Here is a 23638-nt window from a genome sequence, read left to right on the forward strand (position 1 = left end):
AGTCATGAAAAATAGAGTGATTTGAAGTAATTCAAGAAATGGGTATTGGGTGTTATTGTTATTTGTTAGTACCTAGTGAAGGGTGGAGGATTTCAGTAAATCTTCATTCAATGGAACAAAGCACACGATGGTGTGTTCGACGCTACCTTGTGCTCCTCCTCACCCTGAATTTGCACTGCAATGTAAAACCCCGAGAATCCATCAGAGGCAAAACCAATGCCACATATCGATGATTGATGAACAATTGGCATTTGATGATGATCAGTAGTGGCGGCAATCGATGAGTTGTTCCAAGCACGAACTCAAGGTGAATTACTGGACTGAAGGGGTCCCCTCATTGAAAATAGTCGATTTTGGCCAATAAACTACGGTGGAGGCAAATTGAAGTCAAATTCTCCTACATTGCCCCTATCTAAAGCCAGAGGAACTGAGCTGGAGAACAGGACTTGTGGTCTGAATGATGGTGAAGAAGAATTGGGACTCGGAAAGCCTGAAGCGAAAGGCGAAGATCTTGGTGTGATGGGTAGTTCTGAAAATGGATTGGAGACGACGACGAAGGAAGGAAACTCAAGATGTTAATGGGGTTGCCATCGTCGACAGCTTCGGATTCTTCATGAATAAATTGTGGGTACTCTTCTTCCTCCTCATATTGTTTCAATTGTTAGGTGGCATTAACAGTATTAATAGAAATTGGGTGCCATGGAGGAAGCTCGGCAAGCTTGTCAATTGCGGTCTTGGCGTTCTCCAAGAACTCTTGAACTTTCCCCCCAAACTCCATCAACTACAAGCTCTTCAACCTATATGAGAAATCATTTTTAACCATTTCATCCTGGTTGTCAATCCATCATTTTCTACCTCGGCTTAACATCTTATAGAAAACCTTTGATTTTTTCTACAAAATTTCATAGTCTTCTATTTCCTGAAAATCCTATCTCATTCCCAAGGTTTGTAATTTGAAGAAAATAGAATTTTAAGCTTGAATATGAGAGTAAAAGATTTTATCCCAAGAGGTTCGAGATGACTGATATTTTGAAAAATCCTACTTGTTCTTGAGGTTTGACGGTTAAAGAAGATGGAATGGAAAGAACAATAAAGAAGTTCATCCTAGGCTATGTGTGGATTCATAGAATTTGGAGAGAAGAGAAACTCAATTTCTCTCCATCATGTTTGGATCGGCAAGAGAGAACTTGAGACAATTTTGAAATTTTAAAATATCTTAAAAGAGATTTAGGGATAAAGTTAGAATTATAAAATATTTTAAAAGGGTTTCTCTTCATTTCTCTCCTTTAAATGGAGAGAAAGAAAACTCACATTTTTTTTTTCTCTCCTCCTCTCTCTAAGTCTTTTCTCTTTTCTCCCCACTTAACAATCCAAACAAAAGAAATGGAGAGAAACTCATTTATTTATTTATTTATTTTCTTCTCTTTAAAGAGAACAAATTGCAGATGAGGGCATTTAAGTCATTTACATTAGTCTCTTATAGAATACCTAGATCAAAGGGGCATGTTACTTATCAGTTTGAAAACACGTGTGCATTGCACGTGCCTATCCTAGCAAGACTGATATACTCGAGTTCGAGTTCGAGTTCGACAAACCTAATAACTGAAAGAAGACAACAATGGCGAGCGGGAAATCCAGCTTCTCGAACCAGAAGCGGCGTCCCAAGTTGGGAGCCAAGAAAACTAAAACCTTGAACAATCCTAACAGAATACCTTTGGGCATTAACAGAGCCAAGAAAAAGAAGAAGGAGGACGAACAAACAGACGTTAAAAGAGAAAATACGATTGTTGTTTCTGCTCTTTCCGCGTCTCAGCAGCTCAGATTCTTTCTCAATCGATTCGAATCCGCCAATTCTCTGAAGCTTTCTTCTCTCGAGTTGGAATCGATCAAAGGTGCTTCTTTTCTAACTATTCTCATTGTTTGCTTCCTTCTATAAATCGGATGTTTGGTAACAAAGTTTAAAATTAATTTCTTTATAATTTATGCACTTAGTTGGAACTTGGAAATCGAATTTTTGTTTATTATTATTGATATTTCGATTTCATTTGAAAATTTTGCTTATAAGAGACAGGCACGGCACTTAATTGCTTATCATCTGTAAACCCTAATCTCTTTTCCGATCAAGAATCTCTGTAAATTTCTTTCATAGTATCCCCATTGGAGATCTGTCACTAGATATGCTTCTTAGCCATAATTACAATCGTGCTTGTGGGAGTTATTCAAATTCACATAAACACGTCCTTTGTTTGATCTGTATTTGGATTTGCAAATTGGTGTCATTTGGGTAAAATCTTATTCAAAATCAATTTCAAACAAGAAGACTAGCTCCACCAAGGTAAGGTTTTGGTTGCTATTAAATTACATCTATATTTGTCGACTTATTGGAGTATCTTTTAAAGTAATTCCTCTGCCCGTCACATTGGTGGTTAAAATGTAGCAGTTAAGAAAACCCAACATTAACCACATAAAATACTAATGATGCAACGTGTGCAATATATATTATAGTCGATATTAATTGTGTTTGTGTCAATTCAATTTAATTTGGTATTATAGTCAATATTAGATGTGCCATGTTGATTCAATTCAGTTTAGTTTTAACATGGCCTAGCGCTACTCGTCAAGTATTTTGAATCATGTTTTAATATAGCTTTTACCTTGATGGATTACAACCCACCATCAAGCTCTTTTAATTGTTGTATCTGAGATTGTCAAAACACAAATGCAACAAAATTTCAAAATGCAATTTTTAAACACACATATACAGTCAACCATCAACCTCTTTTACTTATCAAATTCCTCTTCTTCTTTTTTCAACAAAAAAAAACATCAAAATGCAGAAATTACAATAGGGGTGAAGCCCTTTTTTGCTCCTAGAAAAACCCTTTGTGACTTATTTCTAGGTAAGATTCTATAATAAGCAATATAATTACCTGTTGTTTATGCACATAATATTCGTACTTGCACTTAGAAATCTTGAATGGAGGAACAAAATTCATTTAGCCAACCCCAAATCTTTGGGACAAGGCTTCGAAGATGATGATGAATAAGAATGTCAATTCTCATTTCAATTATCAGAATGAGAGATATGGCTATAGATAGAATGGAATAGTTGGTAAAGATTCGTGCTATCGATCCCAAATAGTTGGTTCAAGTCCTTGTTCATGATTATTTGAATGAACCCATAAAAATGTGATTATTTCAGTGATAATAATTAGAAGACCATAATCCAGGATGACATCTCACAACCTTTGTTGCTTGGATTCATCAATAGAGGTTGATGTTCCTGTTCCTACAACTTGTTGGATTTTGATGCTATACATGTTGAAGAATACCGTACAGATGGCTGCGAACGTGGCATTCTCCTTCATTCAATTTTTCGGACCTGCAATGAACTTGGATGAGAAGTATCTTTGTCGAGTCTCCTTGGGTAATTAGTGTTTCCATATCTGCTAGGACAACTAAAGTTAATCAATCGAAATCCTAATTCATTGAAATTATGTCATTGGGCTTATCTATGAAATACTCAAGGTCCAAGATTACATGGTACAGGTCTTAGTTGGTGTGGAGGTATAAATGGGGGTTTGTCTTTACCTGATGTCCATCAAGCTATAGTGATGTCTATTGGCGTTGGTGTGTTTTGGAGTCTGACTCCTTGTTTTTGTAGCATGGATGCGTTCTAAGTAGCAACATTGTTATACTTTTCTCAGGTATACATTGTATTAGTTACAAATCAATCTTGACAATGGTCAACCCCTACTTGGATGGATCTCCACCAAAAGAGATGTTACCTGAACTTTCAATCTTCCACCCACACATCAACTTTGCTTTTGGAAAGGAGATGTTCTATTAGAAGTGGTCTTCTTCAGAGGGTGCCTTCCTATAGAGTTTTGAATCTACTCCTTGAGGAGAACTCAACTTGGCCCAAAGGAAGTCTCTTGTTGATGGAGATCTACTGTATGAAGGCCTCAGTAAAGGTCATGACCATTCCTTGAGGCGACCGTGTAGTAAAAATGACTTCCATTTACTTGGGTGTTGAATCACTACTATTTCAACCTCAAATAAAAATATCCAATCCTTTTTTATGCATCTTCTTTGATGGTAGTTGGCTTTGTGGTTCTTATTTAACACAAGCGAAAGGACACATAAATTACTAAAACTACTTTGGTGTTTAAGTTAGTATTCAATCATTAGCGAGAAGGTGCCAACTCAGTGAGTTGCTAAAGTCTGTAACTAGCAAGCAATACCACATATATAAGATTGAAACCTTGTCTTCACCTTATACCTATCAAAAAGTATTCTAGGATAAGTTTAGTGAGGGTTTGATATCTTAACTTTTATGGAAGATTCAGGGTCTGTTCTTTACAGAAGCCAGCTCCAGCTCCAGAAGCTGACTTCTGGAAGAAGTAGAAGCCCAGAGCCTGAAAAGCCACATCCAACAGAAGCTTGTTCGTTATAGAAGCACATAAGCCACAAATTGATGTTCGTTTGACAGCTTTTTATTGCTGGATTCTTATTAAATGATCAGAATACCCTTAATGTTGATAATGCACCCATAATGCACAAAAAATTAGCAGAATACCTTAACAAATATATAATTACACACTATATATATATATATAATAAATTTATATTAAAAAATTATAAAAATAATTATTTTAATAAATTTATAAAATTTATAATTCTATTGAAATTTCAATAGCATCTCCTCTTAAAAATAAATATATGATAAAGAAAATACCTGCATAATATACAATCAACATCCACATAAAGATGAAAGGTGTTTTGATAATAAAGTGGTGATGATGAATTGCTTTTGGTCTTTGTAGTAAAGATGAAGGGTATTTTGGTAAAGATGAAGGGTATTTTGATAATTCTGTTTTATTTTTTAAGGTTAAGTTTGATTGAAAATTTAATTAAAGATGAAGGGTATTTTGATAAAGATGAAGGGTATTTTGGTAATTTCATTTTATTTTTTAAGGTTAAGTTTAGTTGAAAATTTAATTAAAAATGAAGGGTATTATAGAAGATGAAAGATATTTTGGAAGATGAAGGGTATTTTGATTATTAGTAAAGATGAAGGGTATTTTGGTAATTTCGTTTTATTTTTAAGGTTAAGTTTAGTTGGAAATTTGATTAAAAATGAAAGGTATTTTGATAATTGGTAAAGATGAAGGGTATTTTGATAATTTTATTTTATTTTTTAAGGTTAAGTTTGGTTGAAAATTTGATTAAAAATAAAGGGTATTTTGGTAAAGTCGAAGGGTATTTTGATAATTCCTTTTTATTTTACAAGGTAAAGTTTGGTTGAAAATTTGATTAAAGATGAAGGGTATTTTGGTAAATATGAAGGGTATTTTAATTATCTCATTTCATTTTTTAAGGTTAAGTTTAGTTGAAAATTTGATTAAAGATGAAGGGTATTTTGGTAATTACACTTGAATTGTTTTATATTTTTGGCTTCCAACAAAAGTCATTTGAAGAAGCCTCTCTTGAGCGACTTCTTTTAGGAGTTAATTTTGGGCTTCAATTGAAATCTACGGGAGCCAAAAAAGCCCAAACGAACATCATTTATCTGGCTTTTTTGGCTTAAAAGCAAAAAAAGCTAGCTCCTGAAACTGAAAAGAACAGGGCCTCTCTAACTTATAGATACATTCCAAATGGCTCTTTGCATGATGGTTAAAATGTCTTGCCAAACAAACCAGCCCCAACAAACAAAATCACACACTACATCTTGACTCCCATCTAGAAGTCTTCAAACTGGAACACCCCCCCTCCAAAAAAAAAAAAAAAAAAAGGCACTCTTGGAATTGCTTATGCCAGTAAAACAACCACCCCACAATGCTAAAAATGATATCCTTAATGAATTCTCCTTCCCTTCAAAGATTCACCCGTTCCTTTCTTTCCACAATCCCCAGCAGATAGCAGAAGGAATAAAGTTCCAAAGAATCCTCTCACTTTCATCAAAGGCAATGGATTGCCAATAATCAAGTAGCACTCGAACTGAGCAAGGGGTGCACCAAGATAAATTGAATAAGGAAAGGAAAAAAGACCAAAACTGACAAGCCACCCCACAATGGATGAAGATATGGTTAGTAGACTCACCATTGGATTTGCAAAAAGAACAAAACTCTGCAAGAACCACACCCCTCGTTCTAAGATGATCATGGGTTAGAAACTTATTCAAAGCCACTAGCCACTGGAAGAAAACATATTTAGACGGAAGAAATTTAGGCCGAACCAAGGCAACAAGGAAAGGATCATCTTCGATAATACTAAGGAGTGAATAAAAAGAACAAAGACTGAAGATCCCGTGGGAATTACCCACCCAGATCCAGGAATCCTCCGCAAGAAAAGGGGAGTTACGAGAAGGTAAAAGGCTAGTAAGGATGGGACCACTGGAACCTCCCAATCATTGAAGTTTCTTCTAAAACCAAAATCCCAAGACACATCCTGGTCCATTAGCAACAGAAAAGAAGAGACAGGCATCCATTTCTTAGTGGACATAGCATAAAGACCAGGAAAAGTAACCTAGACAGGGGAGTTGCCGCACCACCCGTCTTCCCAATAAATAATCTTCTCAGTTTTCCCACCTTTACATGTGATTACTTTTAGTGGCTTCACGTGCGGACAAGGGAGAGTGTCTACTTTCCATATTTTGTGGATATGTCTTTATTACTCGATTGTAATTTGAGATCTTCTCAGTTTCTGGGATTAACAGAAGTTCTTCCTAGCTCTTTATAAATAAATTAGTCTGATGCCCAATTTCTCATGTTTTGAGAAATATTGGTGGTAGTTGGCAGTTAACCTTTCCTTATTTTTTTAAGAACTCAAGCTGACCTCTTTGTCCAAGAAGTCAGGTTACCAGTCCAAGTTTAGTTTATGAGGCTCAGGCTGGTTTGCATCATTCTTGTGACAAGATCTGGCAGGTATTGTAAATTGTAACTTGAGTTTTCTAGGATATGATCTCAGGATGACATGGTTATGCAGAGATGACATTGATTTGTGCAGTAACACATTAAAGTAATCATCGTCATCTAAATCATTATCATCATCAAATTCTTGTCCCAACTATCTTAGTCAGTGCATATCCTGTTTCTCTATTCAATTCTATCCCAACCCATTCCTTCTGTAATTAAATTTCCTTCATATCTGCTCTCAATAGCTCAGTCAAAGTCTTTTTTGGTTTTCCCTGGCTTTTAGAGCCTTCAATCTGCACTTCTTTCTAACTTATGTTATCTTCATATTAAATTAAAAGAAACTTTCAAAATCATATCACTAAAAGAATAAATAAGGAATTTTCTTTTATTTCAGGAAATAAAGGTTGGCATCACAAAATCTTGATTTTCCTGATGACCTAATTACACTTTTTTTTACCTGTGTACAAGTATTTGTTTTTTTTTATAAGTATAAAACATATTGAAAGGCATACCTGTGTATGAGTATATTAAACAAAGGAGAAGAAAAATACAAGAATGTCATCGAAAGGCATACCTAGGAAGAAAATATAGCAACCATAAGAAAGATAACAAGAAGTTCCTCTCATCACATCCAGTCTATGGAAAAAATCCTCAAAAAAGCAAACCCCAAGCCCAAAACTCTTTGAGGAGCTTCCATGAGAAGAAGATGAGAATCAAAATGCTGATGATAACTTCCTGAATTGGCTGAACCTTCCCATAGAAGAGTGCCTCATTTCTTTCCTTCCAAAGGGGCCAACAAATTGCAAACAGGAATCCTCACAGGATTCTTTTTTTAGATTTGAAATCCATGGTATGCCAACTTTGGAAAAGAGAGACAGAACTTGGGAGAGTCTAAAAGATTGTCTAGGTACACTTTTGGAAAAGCTTGCCTGACTAGCTAGGTGCCTCTGCAAGCACCGAAACTATAATGCACAAAACTGCTTGTATTTTGGGAAAGCAATTAATAGGTTTATTGATTCTTCCACTATCTTATATGACCGTTTTTCCTTATTTGGGAGCATGTACATAATTTGTTAGGTAGCTTTTTGAAATGTGCAGATACATGCATCGTGGAGCTATCTCAAAGCCTGGATCAGGATGCTGGGGCTCTGAGCAAACATATGAAGACTACCTTTGGAGTGTCATGGAAAGAAGTGCTCTATGAAGGGCAGCTTGTAGAGGGAATGATTGATCCAGGGAGTCCTGCAGTTCTTGTTATCAGCACATCTGCCTTAAGATCATTGGAGCTTCTCAGGTGTGCTGCCTCTTCTTTTATTTTGACTAGAAGCAGGCAACTTCTAACTTTCTCATTATTCTTAACTATCATCTGATTTAGTAACATCCCAATTCTTATGAATGCAACTTATGTCAACCAAATTATTCTGAATCTCCAAGTAATTGCTAAAGACGCATTTTATTAATGTCCCCTAGGGGTTTACATCCATTGACGAAAGAATGCCGTGCTGCAAAGCTATTTGCAAAACATATGAAGGTTGAGGATCAGGTAACGTCTTCCGAATAACATTTTATATGAAGCCAACACATCATTTTATCTCGATTCTACCAAAAACTGGATTTCTGTATAGTGGACTATAAAGGACACAATGGTATTACGCCCATTCACATATAGTAATTTTTGTTTCTGTTGGAATTGTCCGTTTATCTTTTCTGCAACTGTTATGCACTCCACTGGAGAAATGCGACTATGAGCGGAAGAGGGAATTCACATCCACCATTAATTTTCTGTTGTTTATACCATCTGTTGATGTTTTAAAGTTTGCAAATTTAGAGTTGGTATTTTCCATGACTAAGAAATGGTATGCTGAACATGACTTTCTTTTTCTTTTTCATTCCTCAAGTCCAGTCAAGGTTTTCCCGGGGCTTTGAAATGTAAGATTTTATTGCACTTCTATATGAAGTTTGCAATGGAATAGTGGACATATATACCATGTGGTTATTTTGATTCTGGACAAGTTATTTTATTGTCATGTCACCAAATTTTTTATTTCAACTTTCATTATGGAACTTGCTTATCTTGTGAATCAGCTGGCTATATGTCATTGTTTTGTAATTATGTTTTTGATGCAGCTATCTTTGCTGAAGAGCCGTGTAAATATTGCTAGTGGTACTCCAAGCAGGTGAGAGATACAAGCTTCTTTCTGGATTTAACAATTTTTCAAGTTTTTGCCTTCGAGGGCATGTTTGGTTGCAAGGTTAGCTTTTCTCTTATCAGGATAAGAGCTTACGGGCTGTTAAGCTCGCAGGTGGGTTATAGATGATGGATACATTAATCTGAACAGTGGTTTTCTTTGTACTGATTTTGTGGAATGATGCATCCTTGGAATCTATTACCTAGAATGAGGAAGACCTTACATCCGACATGCCCTAAGTGAGTTTAGGTTGTCATTTATATGCTGTTGTTTCTTAATTCGCTCTTAGTCTTGTTTACTAGTGTTAATCATTCTCTTCGCTTGTCCCAGTGGAGAAGAAAATGAGAACTCTATAAATTTAAGTGTATTCACATTTTGGATGGAGAAGAAAATGATCCTGTTCTCAAGGGGTTTCTTAGTTTTTTAATGTGGTGTTAATCACATAAATTATCCTTTGCTCTAAAGTTCCTCTCCAATTTGCTTAATAACCCTCAATTTCCCTATTAGTGTCTGTTATCCATGTCACATAATTTATAATTTGGTAACCACATGTAAATTTCATCAGTAGAATCTAGAAATGAAAATACTGCAGTAGTTTTTTGTTTGTGCTGTGGATAAGGTTGTGTTTACAAACAACAGGTCTCTGAATTTTTAGAGATGCTTTGCAATGTGTCAAACCAACTGAGCTATGAGTCTAAGCCCCGGTCTCTGATCTTATCCGCACAAGTTCGTTGTTCATCTTTCATTTCACTTACGTTTCATGCTGCTTCCATTATGGTTGCAGGATTAAGAAGTTAATTGACATGGATGCGTTGGGACTTTCACGGTTAGCCATCATTGTGCTCGACATGCACACAGATGCCAAGGGATATTCCTTGTTTACTCTTCCACAAGTCAGGTGTAACTCTTCAACTCCACATTTAGCTGTTTTACTTTTCCTTTGTCCAGATTCTTTTTCTCATATTCAAATTGACATTCTCAATAGAATTAAATGTATAATCCTACCCGGGCTGTTTACTTCTGCAGTGGTGAGTTCTGGGATTTGTACAAGAGCCACTTTCACCGACGACTGATTCAGGGTGATCTACGTATCTGTCTCTATGGCGCAAAATCTGGTGTCAATGAGAAGATCACAAATGCTGTTGTTAATGATGGATGACTACAGTTTCAGGAAGGTACCAATTTTGAGCTGAGAGTCATACATGTATGTTGCCGATGATTTATGTATTACATCATGCTTTGTGAAAGCTAGTATTTATTTTCAATCACTTAAGTATGGCAGTTTTTACTAGTAGCTGATTTTTTTTTTTTTTTTTTTTGATGAATTCATGTCGAATTAATTATTTTTTTTTAAATTAAAAATTCACTTCAAATGACGGAATCTTCGAGAAGGGATTATATGTTTCATTGACTGGTGTTGGAGTCTTGCCTTCTCTCTAGTAGTAAAAAATAGGTTGAGTCCCTCTATTCTCTGTGGAACAAAGAGACCAATGACTGTCTGTCTTCTCTGTTCTACCGACAGACTCAGCGAACAAAGACATCAAGATCTCATCTCTCTCTCCAGTAACAAGCTATGATTGAGGATGAGTTTCAATTTCATCTCTCCCATCTTTCCTAGGGCTGTAGATGGACATATTGTTGTTATGGATCCAATTGATAAAATCAATATTTTCTGATCGGCCTAGTTCAATCATATTTGATTATGTAAAATATAATTATAATATGGGAAAAAAAATTATTCACAGAATCCGGGATCCACCAATCGCGTGTATTGAATGCATCCCCAATTTACAAAATTACCCTTGCTAGTTAGGCTTGGCATGACACTGGTCAGAGAGTATGTGAGCACTGTAACGAAAAATTCTGTGAACGAAAAATCACGCTTATAATATGCATCGTATATCTAAATTTAAAATATAAATAGAAATCGTTTATATGATTCGAACACATTTTTGGATTGGCTCCCCCATTGGATTGGAAGATGTTTGATACAAAATTGATCCTATGTGTTATCGGATTGGGTCCTTGTTGGATTCAAATCCTTAATCCAGGCCTAAAGTTATCAGATTGGAATGGATTTGATTTTTGTTCTGATCGATTCACTAAAACCCTTAATTTTTTTCTGCTTAAAACATGTAATTTGGCCCTACAATATCGAACTCTGGTTCAACTGATCTGATAAAAAATTTGTTTGACCTTTTTAGGTTGAAGATGGTCAGCAGCACCTGTTATAAAAGATTAATGCTGGAGTGACCTCAACGGGGGACACACGGGGGACATCTTGACATGGTGGCGAGCTGATGCCCATAAATGTGTTTTCGCCGAGATATGAGTAAAACACATCTACAGACATGCACACCACCACATCAAGGTGTCCACCCGCTTTCTTTGATTAGACAGAACACACCTAAATTAATAGGCGTGACTTCAGCTATTGAATGAAAGAAAAGAATTCATTCAAGTTCCCAATTTTTTGAGATAATGATTTGAAGACTAATGATGATAATTTAACTGTTTAATGAATAAATAAAAATCTAAAACTTTATTATTCACAAAACCAAAAACAAATTAAGAAAGAAATAATAATAAATAAAAATGACATCAGTTGAACATCACACATGCAATTATAAAAGACTTAAACAGGACTCCTATCCCTTTCAAAGAGGGAGAGAGAGAGAGAGAGAGAGAGAGAATAATTAGTTTAGATAGTTTAAAATCACAATCACCATAATATTTAAATTAATCAATCTCACCCACCCACCTAAGAAAATCCCCGAGAGAGGGACGACTGCGACAAGGGGAAGCACAGCTAACAAAGTAAGCTCACCGCTTTTTTCCTCAAAGAAAAGTAGGTTTCAAAAGCCATATTCTCCTCACCCCCACCCCCCCGCCAAGAGAAAGATTACTTTTACTTAACTAATCAAAATGAAAGTGACTTTGGAATATAAGTTTTATTTTGTTCACAACTTCCAATGGGTTTAGTTCAAGTGTCACTTTTTTGCTAAGTTAACTCACGTTCCATCATAAACTATTGACACCACACCACTTTTGTTTTCATACCTCACCACTTTCTAGGATCTTCAAGTCCCTTCGTTCACGGATTGATGACTATGGTATATCACTTATTCTATCCTCGTCAATGATCGATGGGCATGAGTTTTTTCCCCAACTCTTCATAATTCTCATTGTAAGGGAATTACCATTCTCTATCAATGAGGTGATAATTATAACATCTTATTATGTAATGATGACAATCATGATCATGGTGAAGAGGATCATCCAAGAGGAGTTTTATCTAACTCTTGAGTAAATTCACATATGCAACTAAAAACTAGAATTCTAGTTAACTCTCGCCATTAACTTTCAGAAGTTGAACTTCAAGACTACAACTCCACAAACCAAACAGACTCTGAATGTGGTAAAAGTATCTCGGTTGAGACAGTCTTGAATTTGCATCCGTTGGAGACTCTAACGATGTACTTGGATTTGAGAGAAATGGAAAGAAAAGAAAAAAAAAAAAAAGTGAGTTTCTCTCCATTTCTTTTGTTTGAATTGATAATTGAGGTGAGAGAAGAAAAATAATGCTCATGACTATTAAGAGTACTAAAAATTACAACTTTACCCTTTTTTCTATCCAAATTAAAATTTTCTATTATTAAACCAAACAAGATGGAAAGAAACTGGATTTCTTCTCTCTTTCTTTTCTTTTAATGAGTTTCCTTTCTCTCATCCCAAACAAAGCGTAAACATGATATTATAAACCTTGAGAAAAATCCTACTTTGTTTTAGTGCAAAGTTGTATAATCTTGATATGAGATTCGACTAGGGCTCCTCCAACTTGTTGAATTATATAATAGGATAAATTACTCTTATTGTTGAAGTTGAGAAATTACATTCAAGTATACTAACACTCATTGAAGCTGTACAATCTAATCTTCAAAAACACAAGTCACACTCTGATTTAATTTAGAGCACAAAACACATAAACAATTGAAGAAGCAATAATAGATTCCGAGAGATACCTAAGAGAAAGCCTAAGAAATAACTATATAGACAAACTGTAAGAGAACCAACTCTCCTCAATACTATATGTGGCCCTGCAATCTTGTTGTTGATCAAACTGTGAGTGGTTGTTGCTTGCCATTCCCATCATAAGGTTCGTTGGATGCCTCGGATTTCCTCTTCAGAACAATGATCCATGTCGTAACTTCCAACACTAATGCAATCCCACCCAATACACACAATACCACAATATAAGCTGTTTTCCACATTTTAGCTGGATCCAACATGTCTAGACCTTTAAACACGTTGACGATACCAAGAACAAGGATGGAGTATCCAACAATATGGTGGTAAAAATTCCAGTAAATCCGGTACTTGTGCTCCTTCTTTGGCCTTACGAACAATGCGAAAATCTGCACAACACGAAGAATGATAAACTCGTTATGATTGATTAAGAAAATGTGCCTAAAATAAGAAACAATGAACTAATTAGGAACAATCATAATTACCTGCAATGTTGCGAAACAAAAGAGAGTGATCCCAATTTTCCGATGAGATTTATATACCAAACCCTTAGAATTGGCCCCGAGTTGAAGACCAGTAGCCCATCCGGCAACTCCAATAACATAGGAAGAACTCTGACATAAGATATGAAGATAAAACCAAGCTGGATCTGCTGATTTGAATGTCCTGAGATACCTAGCAAATATGGCTCCAATTGGAAACAAAATTCCCCAACTCACTGCATTCAGAATTCCATGAATCTGCCACACAAAAAAAAACAATACAAATTAGTTTTTTTTTTATTTTTTTAAAGATCATATAACAAGGAAACCAATAAGTAACAAAAACCACAAATAAACAAAATTAAACATAAAAAACAACTTACATTCCTCTTTTTGAGATTTGAATTTCCTCCACTACTTTGGGTACTAGTGCTGTGCCCACTCATTAAATCAAGTGTTCCTTTCGAACCCAAATTATCGTCTCCAAATCCATGGATATTAGGAATTCCATTAGTGACGGATGACCCCACCTGCCACACTTGATTCACCGTCGCCCCCGTCATGTTCTTCGGCAACACCACCGTAGCATACAGCTTCATCACACCGTCTACGTACTCCGCTTCCATTTCGGGCACATCGAACGCTATCTTCGATGGTTCGATCTTCTTGTAAGAGGTGACATTGAAGGTTTTCACTGTCATGGATCCATCATCTTGTTTATAGGCGATCAGAGATTGAGCTCCAATCATTCCTGTTGATGTGGGATTTATTGCCCAAGCAATCCATCCGTTGGGTTTCACTGGTGGAGCGATGAAAGCTAAAGTTAGTGAAGATTTGGAAGAGTCGAAAGTCCAATGGAGGTAAGAGTTTAGTTTGGGAAGATCGTTGCAATGGTTGAACACTCTGTTCTTTGTGAGTTTCTGAGAAGAACATAAGAGTGATTGAGAAATTTGGATTTGCAGAACAAGTGAAATAAACACAAGAAGAAGAGAGATTCGGCAAGTCGCCATTGAATTTTAGAAAAACAGAAACAGTATTGAAATTTGGAGAAACAGAAACAATATTTATAGAGAATTTAGTAAATTTAATTCTACTTGGATTCGGAGTACTAGTGCGAACGGTGTTCGACATTTGTGTTACACGAACGGATGAGATTTGTTGGAAATTTTAATGATTTGTAAATAATTTCCGCTTTCTACGGTTGAGAGAAACTTTGACAGTTTGACTTCTAATTTGACTCGATATGATGTCATCGTGACAGCATGACACGTAGGATTGCTAGGATTTGAAAAAGACGATAATACCCTTAATAGAATATTTCAGAAGAGACACAGTAACTCCGACTTGTGACTAGTTGCGTGGAGCAGAAAGAAATAAATAGGCTTGTATTGTGTAACTAACTCTTTTCTAGAAATGAATGAGATGGTGTAGGGTAAGTTGTCCAACACACATATTTATTATCTGCCACGTATGTAGACGGATAAGATCCTTGTCTAATCTAACAAAAATATCTCAATGGGGTAAACTTAGTCTTCAACACACATATTTATTATCTTAGTGTTCCATCTAAGATTAACAGGGTAAACATAGGGTAAGTTGTCCAACACACATATTTATTATCTTAGTGTTCCATCTAAGATTAATAGGATAAATTTACTACTGCTCTATTTGAAAAAGTTATATATAAAGTTGTTGATGCTAATTTAAGTTACTGAAGTTGAGAGAAAATTGTTGTTGTCATTGCTGTTGTTGTTATTGAAATAATTTGCTGAATTGAATATATTGTTTGGTAATATATTGTCTAATTGTACTATTAAGATGTTGAACTGTTTGATAATTTACTATATAAAAATTACTAGATGAAATAAAAAAAAATATTTAAAAAAAATATTATTTATCTGATATAAGTAATAATATATTAACAATAAGTATAAAAATAGGATTTAATATTAAAAAATAAAAAAAAATTCAATTTCACTTTTTCTGTACTAAGGATTACCTCAAATTACAATCTCAACATAATAAAATATTATAATACTCATTCAAATAATTTTACTAGTTTTTTACTATAAAAAAAATTTTCATATAAAAAACAAAAGAATCTAAGCAAAAGAAAAGGAAAAAAAAAATGAGAGAATTTCTATTGGCACCCCAACTTTTACTTATTCTCAATCATTCACCTAGTTTCTTTATTTATTACTAAGGATTACCTCAAATTACAATTTCAATATAATAAAATATTATAATACTCATTCAAATAATTTTACTAGTTTTTTACTATTAAAAAATTTTCATATAAAAAAGAAAAGAATTTAAGTAAAAGAAAAAAAAAATGAGAAAATTTCTACTAGTACATCAACTTTTACTTATTATCAACCATTCACCTATTTTCTTTATTTATTACTAAGGTTTGCCTCAAATTATAATTTCAACATAATAAAATATTATAACAGGCATTCAAATAATTTACTAATTTTTTACTATTAGAAAAATGTTCATATAAAAAATAAAAGAATATAAGCAAAATAAAAGAAAAAAAAAATGAGAGTTCTTATTGGCACCCCAACATCACTTATTCTCAACCATTCATTTATTTTCTTTATTTAATACTAAGGATTATCTCAAATTACAATCTCAACATAATAAAATATTACAACACTTGTTCAAATAATTTTACTTATTTTTTATTATTAAAAAAAGGTTCATATAAAAAATAAAAGAATCTAAGCAAAAGAAAAGAAAAAAAAATGAGAAAATTTCTACTAGTACATCAACTTTTACTTATTATCAACCATTCACCTATTTTCTTTATTTATTACTAAGGTTTGCCTCAAATTATAATTTCAACATAATAAAATATTATAACAGGCATTCAAATAATTTACTAATTTTTTACTATTAGAAAAATGTTCATATAAAAAATAAAAGAATATAAGCAAAATAAAAGAAAAAAAAAATGAGAGTTCTTATTGGCACCCCAACATCACTTATTCTCAACCATTCATTTATTTTCTTTATTTAATACTAAGGATTATCTCAAATTACAATCTCAACATAATAAAATATTACAACACTTGTTCAAATAATTTTACTTATTTTTTATTATTAAAAAAAGGTTCATATAAAAAATAAAAGAATCTAAGCAAAAGAAAAGAAAAAAAAATGAGAGAATTTCTATTGACACCCCAACTTTTACTTATTCTCAACCATTCACCTATTTTCTTTATTTATTACTAAGGTTTGCATCAAATTACAATCTCAACATAATAAAATATTATAACACTCATTCAAATAATTTTACTAGTTTTTATTATTAAAAAAAATTTCATATAAAAAACAAAAGAATCTAAGCAAAAGAAAACAAAAAAAATGAGAGAATTTTTATTGGCATCTCAACCCTTACTTATTCTCAACCATTCACTTATTTTTTTAATTTATTACTAAGGATTATCTCAAATTATAATCTCAACATAATAAAATATTATAATACTCATTCAAATAATATTTCTAGTTTTTCACTATTAAATTTTTTTTCATACAAAACAAAAGAGTCTAAGCAAAATAAATTGGCACCCCAACTTTTACTTATTCTCAATAATTCACCTAGTTTTTTTATTTATTACTAAGAATTACCTCAAATTACAATCTCAACATAATAAAATATTATTATACTCATTCAAATAATTTTACTAGTTTTTTTTATTATTAAAACAATTTCATATAAAAAACAAAATAATCTAAGCAAAAGAAAAGAAAAAAAATTGAGAGAATTTCTAGTGGCACCTCAACTTTTACTTATTCTCAATCATTCAACTATTTTCTTTATTTATTACTAAGGTTTGCCTCAAATTATAATTTCAACATAATAAAATATTATAACACTCATTCAAATAATTTTACTATTAAAAAAATTTCATATAAAAAACAAAAGAATTTAAGCAAAAGAAAAGAAAAAAAATTGATAGAGTTTTTATTGGCACCTCAACTTTTATTTATTCTCAACCATTCACCTATTTTCTTTATTTTTATTTGAGGTGTAATAAGCCAAAGTTGGAGTGCCAATAACACCTATTTCAATTGAAAAATCAGAGAGGCATTTTTTCATTCTAGATACGAGGAGTTATTAGAGCGTTGGGAGGTTGTTGTTTCCTTCTCCATATTGCAATCCAAACCCATAACGACCTTCGTAGGTATGTCTTCTTTCTCTTTCCTTCCTCTCTCTACAGTCAACTTGTTCTCTGCCAATCTTTTGGGCAAAAGTTAATGGATGGACAAAAGTTAAGGTGGTGGTCTCTCAGTTTCAAAGAACTTTATTCAGCTCTATTTCATATTTCTTCTAAGAAGAATTTTCCAATCAGTAGTATATAACTTCGATCCATCTATGCAAATGTCAACTGGAAATTTAAAACACAAACATTGAAAAAAAAAAAAAAAGAGGAACATAATTTGGAGATGGTTGCTTACCTGACACTGAAGTTCCAAAAATTGGAGATGGTTGATTGTAAGATGAGAGAGAGAGAGAGAGAAGGCGCCAACTCTGTTTTTGTAGAGACTTGTTGAACCGTGCATGTGTGATTTTGCAGAGGCTCGTTAAAGGGTTGGTAGTCAAGAGAATCGGCAGCTTTTTTTGAATGAATCGACAACTAAAAAGAGTTCTATTCGACCCCAAACACTGAAGTTCGAAAAAATAGACGGAATTCGACATGATTTTAGCCATGCAAAAACTTTTCCAAACAGACTGTAAGCCAATCAGATAGCACACTGAGAAATGAGATCAAAGATTTGATGTATCAAAGTCTTTTTTTACTAGTAACATGACACCATGTGTTTTGTGAAAGGATGAGTGATTGGTTAGCAATGAAAAAATTTGAGCACTCAAGTAATTAGATTTTACTTGCTTTTTCAATACATGTGCGGCCATGCCATTGATTTGCCATTTTTGAACAAAAATTCCGCAACGATAGATGGGGTACTTTATTATTTTTATTTTTTATGATGGGATTCTAGACTCAATTAGCAAGACGAGACAACTAACTTATTAGAGAGCCATGTCTCACCCAAATTCCTCAAGTATATGAAATATCCCTCAAACCACATATACTAGATAAGCAGGAATAAATTCATGTGGGTGACTAATGAGAGGGTTTAAACTTAAGACATCTCCCTTTTTAAAACGATATAACTTAACCATTGCATACAATGCTCATTAATTATAGGAAAAGATATTTTTAAGAGTTTATAAAATAATTTCTTATAAAATATAATTTATTCTAACTTAAATATCAAATAATCTTTGATAGGTACCATGACAATGTTTTACGAGTACAACTATGCATAAAACTGTTTCATCTTGAAAGAATAATAGAATAATGGATTTTTTAATATCTTTTACGACAACAACAACAACAAAAAAATTAAGATGATTTTTACTCCTATCACGAGGAAACACATCTATGGTTATGTGCACAACACACGTCAGATTTGTGAGAATCGTAGTAAATGTTTTTTGTCATTTCACCATTTTGTTTTGATATGATATTAACAAGGTCGAAGATTACATGGTACAAGTCCTAGTTGGTGTGGAGATATAAATGGGTGGCTTGTCTTTACCTAATGTCCAACCGCTATAGTGATGTCTAGTGGTGTTGGTGTGTTTTGGAGTCTGACTTGTCACCCTTGTTTTTGCAGCATGGATGCGTTCTAAGTAGCAACATTATTATACTTTTCTCAGGTATACATTATAATAGGTACAAATTGTGGGGGAAATTCTTAAACATGGACACGTGGCTCGAGCAAAGCCCCGGAGTAATAATTTTAAGCTCGGATATACTACTACATAGGCCCAGCTTGTTAAAAATCTTCGGATGCCCGGATGCCCCAGCACGGACCTGAGCCACCGATCCATTAAGTAGCCCGAACAATGACAGTCTAGGTCGGCAAGAGGGATCTGACAGAAGTGCCATTGATTGACAACTCTAACAACCCACATCATATCAGATCAACTCTAATTATCCCACAAGTGGCAGGGCAATTGCAACAACTCCTGCAGCTGACATGTCAGGGAGTGAGCTAACTGCCCTGAGTCATTTCAAGGGATGGCACAGAAAACGATCAAGTTCAATGCTTATAAAAGGAGGAGTGTGGGGAAAATTCTTAAACATGGACACGTGGCTCGAGCAAAGCCCCTGAGTAATAATTTTAAGCTCGGATATACTGCTACATAGGCCCAGCTTGTTAAAAATCTTCGGATGCCCCAGCATGGACTTGAGCCACCGTTCCATTAAGTAACCCGGACAATGACAGTCTAGGTCGGCAAGAGGGATTTAACAGATGTGCCATTGATTGACAGCTCTAACAACCCACATCATATCAGATCAACTCTGATTATCCCAAAAGTGGCAGGGCAGTTGCAACAACTCCTGCAGCTGACATGTCAGGGAGTGAGCTAACTGCCCTGGGTCATTTCAAAGGATGGCATAGAAAACGATCAAGTTCAATGCTTATAAAAGGAGGAGGACTAGGGGTAAGAAAGGTTGAAATTCTTCTTCTCCTTAAACTAAATTACACTGATCAACTTGTCTAACTTGATCATCGGAGTGGACTAATTCACAGGTCCGCCCGAGCTAGGGAGAGGAAAAGTGTAGAGCGAATTCTTGCATCTACACAAATCAATCTTGAAAATGGTCAATCCCTACTAGGATGGATTCTCCACCGAAAGAGATGTTGCCTGACCTTTCAATCTGTCACCCACACATCAACTTTGCTTTTGGAAAGGAGATGTTCTGTCAGAAGTGGTCTTCTACAGAGGGCGCCTTCCTATAGAGTTTTGAATCTACTTCTTGAGGGGAACTCAACTTGACCCTTGACCTTGAAAGTCTCTTGTTGATGAAGATCTACTGTATGAAGGCCTTAGTAAAGGTCATGACTCTCTTCCTTGAGGCGACTGTGTAGTAAAAATAACTTCCATTTACTTGGGTGTTGAATCACTACTATTTCAACCTCAAATAAACTTATCCAATCCTTTTCTGATGCATCTTCTTAAATGGTAGTTGAACACAAGTGAAACAACATGTAAAATTACTAAAACTACTTTGGTGTTTAAGTTAGTATTCAATCATTAGTGGGAGGTGCCAACTCAGTGAGTTGCTAAAGTCTGTGACTAGGAAGCAATACCACATATATAAGATCGAAACCCCATATTCACCTTATGCCTATCAAAAAGTATTCTAGGATTAGTTCAGTGAGGGTTTGATATCTTAACTTTTATGGAAGATTCACCAACTTATAGACAACTTCCAAATGGCTCTTTGCATGGTTAACATGTCTTGCCAAACAAAATCATCCACTACAAGACTGACTCCCATCTAGAAGTCTTCAAACTGGAACAACTCCCATCTAGAAGTCTTCAAACTGGAATAACAACCCCCCCCCCCCCCCCTCTCAAAAAAAAAAAAAAAATTGGAATTGCTTACACCAGTAAAACAACAACCCCCCAATGCTAAAAATGATGTCCTTAATGAATTGCTCCTTCCCTTCAAAGATTCGTCCATTCCTTTCTTTCCACAATCCCCAACAAATAGCAGGAGGAATAAAGTTTCAAAGAATCTTCTCACTTCCATCAAAGGCAATGAATCGCCAAGAATCAAGTAGCACTAGAGCCAAGCAAGGGGCAGGGGCAGGGGCGGAGCCAGGATTTTCTTGTAGTGGGGGCAAACTATGGTTAGTTGTATAGTTGAAGAACTTGAATGGTAGGAAATTTATTTGTGCTGGAAAATACGATTGGAGGGAGGTGAGGTGTGGGGGCAAAAATTGGAGGGAGATGTGGGTGTGGGGGCAGATGGGGAGAGAGGTGAGGGAGTGGGGACAAATGGGGCATGTAAGTAGTTGAAAATATAGGGGTGTCTCAAAGTTCTGTGGGGTCAATTGCCCCCACCAACTCCTTACTAGCTCCGCCCCTGGCAAGGGGTTCACCAAGAGAAATTGAATGAGGAAAGGAAAAAAGAACAAACCACCCCACAATGGATGAAGATATGGTTAGAAGACTCACCATTGCATTTGCAAAGAGAACAAAACGCTGCAAGAACCACACCCCTCATTCTAATATGATCATGAGTCAGAAGCTTATTCAAAGCTGCTAGCCACTGGAAGAAAACATATTTAGAGGGAAGAAATTTAGGCCGAACCAAGGCAACAAGGAAAGGATCATCTTAGATAGTACCAAGGGGTGAATAAAAAGAACTAGACTGAAGATCCCGTGGGAATTACCCTCCTAGATCCAAGAATCCTCCGCAAGAAAAGGGGAGTTACGAGAAGGTAAAAGGCTAGTAAGGGATGAGAGCGCTGGAACCTCCCAATCATTAAAGCTTCTTCTGAAACCAAAATCCCAAGACACATCCTGATCCATTTGCAACAGAAAAGAAGAGAGAGTCATCCATTTCTTAGTGGACATAGCGTAAAGACTAGGAAAAGTAACTTAGAGAGGGGAGTTGCCACACCACCTGTCTTTCCAATAAATAATCTTATCAGTTTTCCCACCTTTACATGTCGTAGCTTCACATGTGACAAGGGAGAGTGTCTACTTTCCATATTTTATCACTCGATTGTAATTTAAGATCTTGTCAGTTACTGGGATTAACAGAAATTCTTCCTAGCTCTTTATAGATAAAGTTAGTCTGATACCCAATTTCTCATGTTTGAGAAATATTGGTGGTACTTGGCAGTTAACCTTTCCTTATTTTTTATAGAACTCAAGCTGACCCCTTTGTCCAAGAAGTCAGGTTACCAGTCCAAGTTTAGTTTATGATTCTCAGGCTGGGTTGCATCATTCTCGTTACAAGGACATTGTAAGCATGGCAATTTTTCCTACTAGCTGATTTTTATCTTCTTTTTTGCTTTGAAGAATTCAAGTCGAATTACTTATTTTAAAAAAAATTAAAAATTCACTTCGAATGATGGAATCTTCAAGAAGGGATTTTGATGTTTTACTGATCGGCCTAGTTCAATCATATTTGATTATGTAAAATATAATTATAATATGGAAAAAAAAATGTTCACAGAACCCAAGATCCACTAATTGCGTGTATTGATCAATACATGTGGAAAGAGGAAAAGATATTCAATTAAAAATGCAATTTTAAAAACACCCCATCTAGTGATGGTCACATTTTTCCATCACTAAAAGATGGATATAATGACGGTTTATATGTGGTCGTCGCTGCAACTCGTTGCCGTAGAAACAATTTCCTATAGTGTGAATGCATCCCAATTTACAAAATTACCCGTCCTAGTTAGGCTTGACATGGCACATGATGACGAAAAATTCTGTGAATAAAAAATCACTCTTATAATATGCATCATATATCCAAATTTAAAATATAAATAGAAATCAATTATGTGTTTCGAACACCTTTTCAGATTGGCTCCCCCATTGGATTGGAAGATGGTTGATCCAAAATTGATCCTATGTGTTATCGGATTGAAAACAAATCATTAATCTTGACGTGGTGGCAAGCTCATGCCCATAGATGTGTTTTCTCCAAAATGTGAGTAAAACACATCTACGGACATGCGTGCCATCACATCAAGGTGTCCCCCTGCTGAGGTCACTCTAGCATGACTCGTTACAAATGCATTTTTATTTACTTGGACATAACGCACTTAAATTAATAGATGTGACTTCAAATATTGAATGGAAGAAAAGAATTCCTTCAAGTTCCTAATTTTTTGAGAGATAATACTTTGAAGATAGTACTTTATTATTCACAAAACCAAAAACAAAGTAAGAAAGAAATAATAATAAATTAAAAAAAAAAACACAAAAATGATGGATGGCAAGTAAGGATGGTAGGTTCTCGGTACGTTCTTTTTACCATTCCTTGTGTAATGATGATGGTGATATCTCATTCCCATATGCATCAATTTGAGGCCCGAAGGTGCCAAGTAGAGTTGCCTTCTTCACATTGACAGCTTCTTTAGGAAGGATCCAAACGACGGATTTTTTGATGCGGCATGGGTGGTATGGGGC

General features: G+C 34.8%; 2 protein-coding genes across 4 annotated transcripts; one reads left to right on the plus strand and one right to left on the minus strand.

Moving 5' to 3' along the window:
• The first annotated feature begins 1574 nt into the window (after window positions 1–1574).
• On the plus strand, window positions 1575–10790 carry LOC147401940 (U3 containing 90S pre-ribosomal complex subunit). Of its 3 annotated transcripts, none has more exons than XM_086443429.1 (7): window positions 1575–1892; window positions 8016–8211; window positions 8388–8460; window positions 9045–9094; window positions 9891–10004; window positions 10133–10281; window positions 10550–10790. In XM_086443429.1, the coding sequence occupies exons 1-6, from the start codon at window positions 1619–1621 to the stop codon at window positions 10263–10265; spliced, it is 840 nt and encodes a 279-aa protein (XP_086299555.1). In that variant the 5' UTR covers window positions 1575–1618; the 3' UTR covers window positions 10266–10281; window positions 10550–10790. The 3 variants fall into 3 exon arrangements, with proteins under 3 accessions (XP_086299555.1, XP_086299554.1, XP_086299553.1); XM_086443428.1 differs by having other exon boundaries at window positions 10629–10790; XM_086443427.1 differs by lacking the exon at window positions 10550–10790 and having other exon boundaries at window positions 1576–1892; window positions 10133–10374.
• Window positions 10791–12944: 2154 nt separating this feature from the next.
• On the minus strand, window positions 12945–14927 carry LOC147401941 (cytochrome b561 and DOMON domain-containing protein At3g25290-like). The gene is made up of 3 exons (XM_086443426.1): window positions 13998–14927; window positions 13618–13872; window positions 12945–13521 (listed from the first exon to the last, which is right to left on the minus strand). Exons 1-3 carry the CDS (start codon window positions 14622–14624, stop codon window positions 13222–13224), a joined length of 1182 nt encoding a protein of 393 aa, XP_086299552.1. The 5' UTR covers window positions 14625–14927; the 3' UTR covers window positions 12945–13221.
• Between the last annotated feature and the right edge of the window lie 8711 nt (window positions 14928–23638).

This window comes from Akebia trifoliata, chromosome 5, assembly GCF_017979445.1.
Source record: "Akebia trifoliata isolate Shusen 1 chromosome 5, ASM1797944v1, whole genome shotgun sequence".
Lineage (NCBI taxonomy): Eukaryota > Viridiplantae > Streptophyta > Magnoliopsida > Ranunculales > Lardizabalaceae > Akebia > Akebia trifoliata.

What these genes read in the sequence shown, in the direction of transcription:
- LOC147401940 (XM_086443429.1), top strand. Translation starts at nt 1,619, where the DNA reads ATGGCGAGCGGGAAATCCAGCTTCTCGAACCAGAAGCGGCGTCCCAAG. An exon ending in CGAGTTGGAATCGATCAAAG is followed by an intron (nt 1,893 to 8,015) that starts GTGCTTCTTTTC and finishes TGAAATGTGCAG; the next exon opens with ATACATGCATCGTGGAGCTA. An exon ending in ATATGAAGGTTGAGGATCAG is followed by an intron (nt 8,461 to 9,044) that starts GTAACGTCTTCC and finishes TTTTTGATGCAG; the next exon opens with CTATCTTTGCTGAAGAGCCG.
- LOC147401941 (XM_086443426.1), bottom strand. Translation starts at nt 14,624, where the DNA reads ATGGCGACTTGCCGAATCTCTCTTCTTCTTGTGTTTATTTCACTTGTT. An exon ending in CAAATCTCAAAAAGAGGAAT is followed by an intron (nt 13,873 to 13,997) that starts GTAAGTTGTTTT and finishes TTTGTGTGGCAG; the next exon opens with ATTCATGGAATTCTGAATGC. An exon ending in TTTGTTTCGCAACATTGCAG is followed by an intron (nt 13,522 to 13,617) that starts GTAATTATGATT and finishes CGTGTTGTGCAG; the next exon opens with ATTTTCGCATTGTTCGTAAG.